Source organism: Punica granatum, chromosome 2 (assembly GCF_007655135.1).
Source record: "Punica granatum isolate Tunisia-2019 chromosome 2, ASM765513v2, whole genome shotgun sequence".
Lineage (NCBI taxonomy): Eukaryota > Viridiplantae > Streptophyta > Magnoliopsida > Myrtales > Lythraceae > Punica > Punica granatum.
The window spans coordinates 22,066,049-22,076,990 of NC_045128.1; the positions used below are offsets into that span (position 1 = coordinate 22,066,049).

Sequence of the window (10,942 nt, forward strand, 5' to 3'; positions counted from 1 at the left end):
TATCTCTATTGTGGTCATTTTTTGGTTTCAATGATGGCATTTTCAAAAAGCTGAGTTCTTTAGGGTTTTACAGAATTAGTATGTTGATTCTTGCAGTGTGCATTTGTGGAAGACAGTTAATGTTCATCTTCGTCACGGTGGACAGTTTGTTGGGAGCCATATGATGAGTTATGAGCGCAATGATGTATTTACTTTTAAGAACATAGATGTTGATACCCTCATAGTGTTGGATTTGCATTGTGTTTACCAATTAAAGAAGGCCAAAATTAGATAGAATGACCAATCTAATGTAACATTGGATCTGTTTAATGTAGCATTTTTCATGTTTTGACGGCGTTAGAAACACTATTGGACGGAAATAACATGAAAGACCAAATTGATGTAGCACAAGGACCATATTAATGTAACATTGTAACTTAAGGGACCTTCATGATATAATCAGGATCAAATTGATGTAACAATGAAAACTTGGGGACCTAATTGATGTATCAATGACTAAATTGATGTAACTTTCAAAACTAAGGGACCCAATTGATGTAAAAAGAAACTAAACAACTAGATTGACGTAACATTCGAATCTTAGGGACCAAATTGCCTATTCACTCCCGTCGTTACATCAGTTCAGTCCTTCATCAACTTAACGGGATTTAAACGTCGTCTGCCCTTTTGTCACAAAGGACACATCTACTATTTGAGGGATTAGATTGATGTCACTCGGGATCACTATGATGTCACCCTAAAACATAGGGACTTGGGGTGCACCAGTGAGGGACTAAATTGATGTAGCATTTCAAAACTCGATGACCTTTTTTATGTAACTAAAACCTGAAGGACTAAATTGATGTAATCCTCCAAAGTCAGGAACTAAAATGCCTATTAACTCTATCCTTTGGAGGATTATGCACCGGTTTGTGTGGGGCTTGGGTCTTGGAACTTGATCAGGGGCTTTAGGGTTAGGCCATCGTGGATTGGTTTGGGGAGTCACTTGTTTCCACAAACAGTAGAGTTGTGCATGAGTACAGGGTGTACCCGTTATGATAGTTTCGTATAGTTTACAATGAAATTTGGGTAGGGTCCATATAACGAATCTAGAACCTATAAAAATAGGTTTTATTGATCTCTATAAGTACCGGGAACCGGAATCGGCCCAAGAAACTAATGTCCTTTAATTATGCAATATATATCAAATATGTTATAGTGTTATATAATTTAAATAATAAAAATACTATAAATAAATAAAATAAGAAACTTGATTAATTGCTTTCTGTCTCCTCCATTCTTTCCCTCTCTCAACCCCTACCCTTTCTAAATTTCGTGCTCATTTCTTCTTTGTCGGGCTCTTATAATGGTTAATCTTTTGTCTTGCATTTATATTCATATGTTACTACATTTATTTCATTATTTTTTCGATTTAAATGAATAAACCAACTTGCTAATTTAATAATTTATAGAATTGTTATATAAGAGGTGACAAAAGGAAAGATTTCAAATGGTACTGGAACCTATAACGTGAGATAATACGAGTTCCGAATAAGGTCCAGCTTCACTGCTCAGCAGGATCGAGTTCGAATCCTAAATTTAAGAATTGGTCTTACATAGAGTAGGGCCCTCGTATTTTTGAAAAAGGGAGAAATATAGTAGAAGTCCTAAAATTTATGTTTCTGTCGATCGAGTCCTATAAATTTCACTTTGGATTTTTCAATTCTATAACGTTTCTCCCTTGAGCACTTTTGGTCCAATTTGTTGCCGAGCACTAAGGGTTGATGATGTGGCGTTAACACCGTCAAATACTTTGCAACATGGAATACATAAGAATATTAGGAAAAAAAGGTTTTTGGAAAACATAAAATTAATGAGAAAAAAAAAACCAGCCGCGACAAGGGGTTGGGTTTCCTTTATTTTTTTGGATTTTGGTTTTCATTATATATATATATATATTATTATTTTTGTAAACAATTTTTAAATATTTTTATGAATGCCAGGTGTATAATTATTGGACACATGGAAAATATTGGACAATGTTAATGTCCACGTCATCAACCCTCAGTGCTCAGTAACGATTTTGTAAGATAATACGGGTTCCGAATAAGGTCCAGCTTCATTGCTCAACAGGATCGAGTTCGAATCCTAAATTTAAGAATTGGTCTTACATAGAGTAGGGCCCTCGTATTTTTGAAAAAAGGGAGAAATATAGTGGAAGTCCTAAAATTTATGTTTCTGTTGATCGAGTCCTATAAATTTCACTTTAGATTTTTCAGTTCTATAACGTTTCACCCTTGAGCACTTTTGGTCCAATTTGTTGCCGAGCACTAAGGGTTGATGATGTGGCGTTAACACCGTCAAATACTTTGCAACATGGAATACATAAGAATATTAGGAAAAAAGGTTTTTGGAAAACATAACATTAATGAGAAAAAAAAAACCAGCCGCGACAAGGGGTTGGGTTTCCTTTATTTTTTTGGATTTTGGTTTTCATTATATATATATATTTATTTATTTATTTTTGTAAACAATTTTTAAATATTTTTATGAATGCCAGGTGTATAATTATTGGACACATGGAAAATATTGGACAATGTTAATGTCCACGTCATCAACCCTCAATGCTCAGTAACGATTTTGGACCAAAAGTGCTCGAGGGACGAATTTTATGGGACTTAAAAATCCAAAATGAAACTTACAGGACTCGATTGATAAAAACGACAAACTTTTAGGACTTCCACTGTATCCCTCCCTTTTGAAAAATACAGAATACCCAAGATCTACACACCTCTAAAAGGCAGTATGTACTAAAGATGGCATTAGCAAGAAAGGTTGAGAATTACTTTAGTGACTCCAAGACAGTACTTTCTACAGGGGTTGGAAATGACAATTCCTAGGCCAAATCGTTTAAATGAGTCGATCTTTGTCAAAGGGTCGGCAAAGCCATAGTTTGGGTGATCCACATTTGGGTCGGCAAAGCCATGGTTCGGCCAACCCAAGTGTGGGTTGAAGCAGATTGCCCTCTCCCTACTACTTTATGCCGACCCACCAAAATGGTCGCCCAAAATTGGGCCTATCGCGACCCTTTTTGTAAAGGTTTGTTAGGTCTGTCCCGACCTGAAATAGGGCAATCCGGAAACAGTTGGAAGCCTAGGGCAACCGCATAAATGGATCCTCAACGTCTAAAAATGGATCGCCCTAGGTCCGCTCCTCCTGTAGTGAGGGGCTCATCACATCTTCGTTCTTTCATTCTTTCATTTGTTTGACTTCTTTCGATTTTTCTCAAACGAATTTTATAATCAGCGCAAAGGAGAGGAAGATGCAGATTTGTATTGGAATAGCTTGTTGCGGTTCATTAGACAATTAGAGATTAATCACTCTCAGTCTCAGGCTCAGTATTTTGTTCAACGGAAAAATAGATAGTAGAATAAAAACTAGAAAATCAACATATTCTTAACGAAAATAGAAAAAAAAATATGAAAACATAACATTAGGCAAAAAAAAAAGAAAAAAGAAAACAAGAACTTCAGTTGTTAATATATAAGTTTGACTCAAGCAATTCTAAACATTGACTAAATAAGACACTTTAAGGCCCATTTTGTAACCGACTATTATAGTCACGCTAACACGGACATGTCAAATATGACGCGGTTGGCTTTTTTTTTTTTTTTTTGGGGACGTGGCCTCTAAAAACTAAAAAAGCAAAAAAAAAAAAAAAAGCCCGGCAGTAGCCGGGGTTGGGACGGGGACATTTTGGCTTGGTTAGTTATAATCCCCCCGTCAAATCTCTCTCTATAGCTAATAATATTCCACTCCACAGCCACCCCCAACTGGCGACAGCTGCCGAGGCAGCCTCGAATCGATCGTCTAAATTGCATTTATGAACTAAACTGATTGTAACTTTTAAACGATTTACATTCACTTGGTAGCAGCTGTTTTCTGTGCCCAGTTCTAATTGATCTGGTAAATGTCACGGGAAAGGTTGCCATTGACCTCGATAGAATGTGGGACTGCTGGTGGATGTGGTGATATTTGTCTTGTGGCTCGAGTGTTAAAGTAAAAGTTATTGCCAAAAAAACAAAAAGATCGACCAACCCCCTCTCCACTGCCCCCTGCATCCCTGCATCCCATCTCCTACTGGCATGACCAGCTCCGACGCTGCCGCCGACTCCTCCCCCTCTGACACCTTCCCCTCCCACTGTTGCGGACCTGTGCACCTCTCCTCCCCGCACCTCCAATCTCCGGCGCGGGTTGGCAGAGCCAAAGTGATAAATGTAAAACTAAAGTTCAAATTTTTCATAGTTTGAAGACTTTTTTTTTTGTAATTGTCCCAGAAAAAAATTACCAAAAACTTTGAAGAATAATATTTTAAATATTATGTTGCTTGAAGTCTTGCAACTCAAAAATAATCAATGAAAAGAGAATAATGAGTGTAAACAACATATTATTGACCCCACCAAATTTGTCGCGAGGACAGAGATCGGACCGAAATATTATGGGCTCTAGTGGCACATAACCACTGTCTAGGATTCTCTATGTCATCCCCGGTGACTGTCGGAACATGCCAACTTCCATTTTCGGACTCCTGCAAAGCATTTCATATAAATGAATATCGGAACGTATCTCTTTTTTGCTCCAAATTGATAGATTGGCTGCAAATATATCACCTGAATTACGATTGAATAGGGTGGGGGCATGTGAAGCCTAACACCACGCGAGAATGTTGTTCGAACCTGTATAAGAAGTGGCATCATTTCAGTTAGAAGTAACATAGTTCAAAAATGGGGATTAAGTAGTAAGAACAAGCAACAACCAGAGAAGACTTTTAACATGTTAGTTCCCGATTTTTGGGCATTTTGAATAGCTCTTGAGCATATGAACCTCATATAAACCTCCTTATATCAGGGAAAAAAAAAGGAATCTAGCATAAACCTCCTCCATATTTTAGGTCTTCAGTTAACTCTTTTCTCCTCTAGCCCGCTAGACTTCAGATCTCCTCGTTTCATTCACTCTTCCGAAAACTTTGCTTTCATTGTTTCAAATTCCTGGTCAGATACGCGACAGTTCAAATGAGCATTATTCTAGCGCCACACCCAAAGCTTCTGCAACTCCATAACCAGTCTATGTATTTTTGGTCTATTTGTAGACTGGAGGCTCCCAAGTTTTCCAATGATAAAAGCACCACCAACCAACCAAAATCCCCAAATTTAGCTCATCAAGAGAGGAAACAACTTGAATCTGTCTTTCTCCCTAGCCACCCTATCTCTTCCTTTCTCCAATGCATTATTTCTCATAACAAACTTCAGAATTCAGTATATTGTAAATGGAACATCAATTGGAAAGGAAGATCAAAATCGCAAGTTGCACAGAATCGGATTAAAATTTACCTGATGTTTCTCCTTCCATCTAGGAAAGAAGCTCGTCCCAAGCAACTGAAATAGGTGATCCCTCATCTCATCATTGGTAACCAGCAAACAGTTGCAGCTTACCGCTGCATATAGCCAGTACCTTCACAATGTCAGAAAGATATTGAACTATTAATAATGTGATTGGTTATGAAAGAAGCTCAACATCAAGGCAGGTAAAATGAGTTCAAGGACAAAAAACAATGTAGAGAAAACTTAGAACACTGTTCGTTTCTGCAAAATTTAAGGCCACAGCATAACTTTAACCTTCATCCCTCTATCGTTAATTCTGCACATAATGTCTGAAGGAGGTATAAACAAATATATTCAGCACTTATTCTTCAGCTACATCAGGTGTTAACTAATTATGCCTTGAGTTATTTAAGCAACACTAACTAGAACTTGTAAATTGCATACAGAAGCAGAAGCAATTTTGCATTGAGAAATGGAAATGTTTCATTCATCATTCATCTAGACTTTAGTTTTGCCACTTTCCATTTTTCAGAAACAAATGCAACTCTTGATAAAAAGACAAAGCACCGAAAAACTCATATTCAAACAAGCATAAGCCAATGCAGTGAATTTTATAAATCAAGAATAATCTTGTCAAAGTGAATGTGTTAAGTCAACAACAGTCTCTAGTTTCACCATTAAAAGAAATAGGAAACTTCAAGATCAAGCTAATACATATCGAAGTAAACTATAAGAATGTCCTCAAAGGAGCTCATATTTTACAGTTGAAATGATTCAGTTGCAAAAATGGCACAGGAAAGACACGTTGTTCCTACTGGAATAAATCCTAACGATAAAGAAATCGTATGAAGCCCAAACATGAATTTACACAACCAGAGAAGGTATACGCAATAAATTCACAAAGTTCAATAAGACATAATACATTGTTTAAGCAGCAACTATAACATGTGAAAAAGGTAGATGAATTTGCAACCTATCTAAAAAAAAAAAAAGGAACTCCCATAAATTAAATATCATTCATGTTTTCAGTGTAGCAGTAATTACTGATTAGGGATGAGCTATGTAAAATATAAGACTTTCAAGTACAAGTAGAATGTAGTTTTTGGTGCTAGAAACTCCTAGATATATTTAGAGGAAAAACCAACCAGTCATCATTTGAACCAGCAGGAGTTGCATAAAGTGCACCAGATTCGTTCCATCGCTGCAGCAATCTTCTGTTTTTAGGATCTTCAGCTGGACCACCATGAACACGACTTTGATGCAATATGACTAATGGCAATTTCTTTGAAGGGCTCAACTGGCGTAACTGATTTGCTGTAGAATTAAGCTACAGCCAAAGCCACTATTAACCAATTTTCATGAATATAAATAATAAACTTAAAAAAGAAATAAAAAACCAATACAGATAGAAATTGAGTCGCACATCGAAAAAGCTGAAATAGTGCTGATTATGCAACCCCACATTGGCGCCATCTATAACTGCATCAAATGGACCATGCTGCCGGAGCCATTCCTGTATAAATTATCAGCTACTTTAGTTACACCACAAAAAACCATCAACGAAGAAAATTCGTTTACTTATATTATTAGAGGTACTTCTTAGAGAATTATTAGAGCACTGCAATATGATCCCTGTTCATTGTTGCTTGGTTATCCATCATTAGATGTTTAGCTTGATAGGATTTGCACAGGTTTTAATTCCAAGCATAATCGTACAGATACAGAAAAAGCAAGAATCAAGCAAAAGGCAGAGATCGAAACAAAGATTTTTTGTCAGCTTATGTGAACTCACAAAATAGAAGGACAAAAGATAACAAAAGATTTTGTATCAAAGTACTTGCCACTGTGGGTCTGGACCTCATATTTTATTTGGGGATAGAAGGATAAAATGCTACCTATCCTTGTAGCAAATCTAACCTTCTTAAAGGATACATCAGCCATATAAACTAATTCCAGACCATTGATAACTTTTCAACTATATATAGCTCATTAGACGAAAAAACAAATGATAGAGGACATACCATCCAATTCCACTTAAATCTGAACCCCAAGTTGAATACAAGTGCGTTAACAAAATGACAAAAGTTACAACTTCAAAAGAAACTTAGCAAATTATGACAGAAGACAAAAATATATCCACATTAAATTGCTTTTCTTATAAAAGAGTTATTTGATGGTATATTGCAAAGCCTGAAGTGAAAGGAATTATTGCTTTTAGTATTGTCAGCCGATATGGTCTAAATCATCGGTCCTAGGTTCAAGCATTGACAACTACATCCTCATTATGTTGTTCGTCAGTACATACATGTGTGTGTGTTTATTACAATATTTTGTTGTTGTCAAATATGCAACATGAAAGAGCTAACACAAGATAAGTCCTAGAGGTTGCCAGGTTTAAACAAGTAATGCAAAAGAGATCCTAACTACCAAATTAACTACGCATAGTTTAAGGAGAACAATAGGGCCGCCACCTCGAACTTGAGAAAATTGGCTTGGCTCTCTTTCTGACAAGCCAATTTGGTAAGTGAGCTTGCAAAGTTTGCAGTTTCTGCTGGATCAATATCGATGCAAACAAGTTTCTCACCACAAGATTGACACACCCCTTTCGTGTCCATATTGGTCCTGGTGACTCTCCATCTACCATTTCCAAGCCATCCTTGCCCGTGCCATCCTCCTCCTCCATTGACAATTCCTTCCTTTATCTTTGCAGCATCCTGAGTCTCTATGCCAACATCTGCAGCATGATCGGACCTAAACCATTTTTCAACAATTTTGGCAGTTGACTCTGAGACCTGTCTCACAGAGGAACGTAATCGGTGCAACATCTCGTAAACCTTCTCCCCCATCTTCCTCTCAACAGCCACTTCCAAAAGTGCAGCAAGCTCCGATTCTTCTGCGACCACCCCACATTCAATCATATGAGCATCAACATCATTTGCTCTGCTAGCTTCCCCCTTCTTGCAGAAACCAAAGAGAGCAGGACCATAAGACCTTAATCGTGGTGGAATACCAGAACTCTTCATCTGTTTCACCAAATCAAAAGCCATTTCCGGATCCTCCATTGCTGCTGCTAATCTTGCAGCATTTGTAAAGGTTGCTTCATTTGGTGCAACTTTATCGATGTTCATTTGTTGGTATATTTCAATACCCCTAGTCATGCCCAAATTCTTGATATTCACATCATCTACACCGTCCACTGATTCACCTAATGAGCCAACAGCAGCAGAAGAGCATAGATAAAGCAACACATTATAATGGTTATGAGAAAGCTGAACCCCATTTCTCCTAGCTTCATCGTAAAGTTGAAGGGCCTCAATGAGTTTTTTGTGCCTTGAGCACATATCCAATCTGTGCTTAAGAATGTTCTCAGGCAATTCCATGCGGGCTTTCTTCATTGCTTTCTTAGACATTCTCCCACTAGAGGTCATGGAAACAGATGTACATCGAGAAGTTGCTAAGGTGGTAACGTGGATTATTCTTTGCACAGGACTGGGACTGGACCTGATGCAATTACCATTGCCGGAAAATATCAAAGAAGGGGAGTAGCAATAGAATTTGCAATGCTGACCTAACCACAACGGGGTTTTGCCCTTACTGATGATTGATAAGAGAGGGAAGGTTTTAACTAGTAGCATCTCTCGCAGATGGGAATTCTATCAAAAGGCACTTTGTCTGTTTTTCCTTGGAGGAGTGGAAGGGCTCCATCAAATGGCAGCTGATAAGAAAAGGAAAAGGGAAAAGAAGTTAACTTCTGGTGAGAGGCTTGAGAAACAACCGACAACAGGAGCAGATACATGCACGCAAAACAGATTACATTACTTTTCCCTGGAGGAGTTCGGAACACTGCACCTTTCGTTTTAATGGCCATTTGAAAAGGCAAGAAGATTACAATACAGCTTCAAACATAGCTCCCCAAACAATTCCAAGTACAGGGAAAAAAACCTGTGCAGACAAATCAGAGTCAACAAGACAACGCTCATCATACAATTTCTTCAAATCCTACGGAAGGATTAGTTGACATAGCATTAATAGGGCAGCAAGTTGGGGAATAAAAGATAATAATCCTAAAGAAGGCCAAATACACACGTCGAAAAAGTGAAAGTGCTATAGAGGATCTAATTAAAGAGGATACATATCACGAAAGGAGAAAAAAAAAATAGTAATAAAGAGGATATATTTAGAATGGAAAGACAGCCTATCGGCTCACAGAAAACCGTATGATGTCATTTTTATTATGAGATTCAAACCTAATTTGTAGACTAAGATACTAAACCAAGAAACAGCAGATGAATTTTTAAGTCGCTATTTTGAACTCAAGACATGCTGCACCGCATACTAAGATGAGAGTCCAGTAGCACTAAAGAACTGAAGAGAAGCATAGACCAGTAAATGGTGCACAGTACTATAAATACTCTTTATCATGCCTTATCATGCCTCTCAAGATACAAACTACACATTCAGGTCATAACGCATGGAATTTCATATTTGGGTTAAAGAAGAAGGGAGTGAAGAATTTGAAATCCATTCACTCCTGTACAAGTATGATGAAGTTGGGTATCATTTGTCAACCAGCCACCCAAACAAAGTATCTATCTTTGATGTCATTATCCAGCATGATGGAAAATAGTGGCCAAAAAGAAAAATGAGGGAAAATAAGGACAAAGGTCAGCTCGTTAGCAAAATAAGATCATGAATACATATATTTTACCCCATATATATATACATATATATTTTTATTGACCGCTGCTTTTACTCTAAATTGCAAGTTGAAATGACAGAAAGATAAAGGATCAGCAGTAGCAAAGAGACATGGCTCGGGACTTTCATCAAACAACTGGCATACGTCTCGCTAGCGCCTCTCTGACCCGCATGACCACTCTGTATGTATAAATTATCCCCCTTTATACACAATAATCAAATGAAATGCGAGTATTTCAACTTAATTTGAACCCAGAGTTGAAATCACTGCAAAAGTTAATGCTCAAGAAAGAAGACAGAAAGTAAAGAGTAAAAGCAATGAAGACCCAGAAGATATACAAATTAATTGAACCGGAAATCGCCACATTGAAGTCCAAAAAAGGGAGGAAGAAGAAAAACAAACAATGCTTTCATACAAGGCAGTAAAGATCAAAACCTTGCAAGCAAGAGAGAGGCGTTGGAGGTTGCCGTGGAGACCAGGGGCTCTCGTCCCCAGAAAGAGGAGCTGAGCGTGAGAGAGGGAGGAGCAGCGTCGAAGGCTTGGCTGGAATGATAAGCGGGAGGAGCAGCGTCGATCGGAATGTGGAGGAGGAGCGTCGCCGGAGTGAGGCTCCTTCGTAGTGATTGAATCACAGAGGACTGGAGTGGAGGGAAACTTCTCGGTCCAGAAACGGACAATTCATAAAAGGGCCCAATGTTTTCAATAAATTAAAAATCTACCCCCAATGTTTCTGTCATGTTGCAATAAAGGCTATAATGATGTGAAAGACTTTGCTAATTAGGGAATGTCATATATATATATATATATACACACACACACTAGCTTTATGCCCGTATGCACGGATTTTAGCTAGAGCATTAATTTTTAATGATAATTTTATAAA

The 10,942-nt window shown here is 37.7% G+C and overlaps 1 protein-coding gene across 6 annotated transcripts; it reads right to left on the bottom strand.

Moving 5' to 3' along the window:
* Nucleotides 1-3,850: 3,850 nt before the first annotated feature.
* Nucleotides 3,851-10,721, bottom strand: LOC116194682 (proteinaceous RNase P 1, chloroplastic/mitochondrial-like). 6 transcript variants are annotated; one of them, XM_031523560.1, is made up of 9 exons: nucleotides 10,495-10,720; nucleotides 9,210-9,302; nucleotides 8,956-9,075; nucleotides 7,832-8,861; nucleotides 6,784-6,873; nucleotides 6,506-6,687; nucleotides 5,370-5,490; nucleotides 4,650-4,715; nucleotides 3,851-4,567 (listed from the first exon to the last, which is right to left on the bottom strand). In XM_031523560.1, exons 4-9 carry the CDS (start codon nucleotides 8,786-8,788, stop codon nucleotides 4,427-4,429), a joined length of 1,557 nt encoding a protein of 518 aa, XP_031379420.1. In that variant the 5' UTR covers nucleotides 8,789-8,861; nucleotides 8,956-9,075; nucleotides 9,210-9,302; nucleotides 10,495-10,720; the 3' UTR covers nucleotides 3,851-4,426. The 6 variants fall into 6 exon arrangements, 5 of the variants coding, with proteins under 5 accessions (XP_031379420.1, XP_031379416.1, XP_031379417.1 ...); XM_031523556.1 differs by having other exon boundaries at nucleotides 7,832-9,075; XM_031523557.1 differs by having other exon boundaries at nucleotides 7,832-9,075; nucleotides 9,180-9,302.
* Between the last annotated feature and the right edge of the window lie 221 nt (nucleotides 10,722-10,942).

Bases quoted from the DNA above. Each gene is read 5' to 3' on its own strand.
- LOC116194682 (XM_031523559.1), bottom strand. From the start codon at position 8,995: ATGCTACTAGTTAAAACCTTCCCTCTCTTATCAATCATCAGTAAGGGC. The intron at 5,491-6,505 runs GTTGGTTTTTCC...GACATTGTGAAG, and splicing joins GCTGGTTCAAATGATGACTG to GTACTGGCTATATGCAGCGG. The intron at 4,568-4,649 runs GTGATATATTTG...AATGCTTTGCAG, and splicing joins CCTATTCAATCGTAATTCAG to GAGTCCGAAAATGGAAGTTG.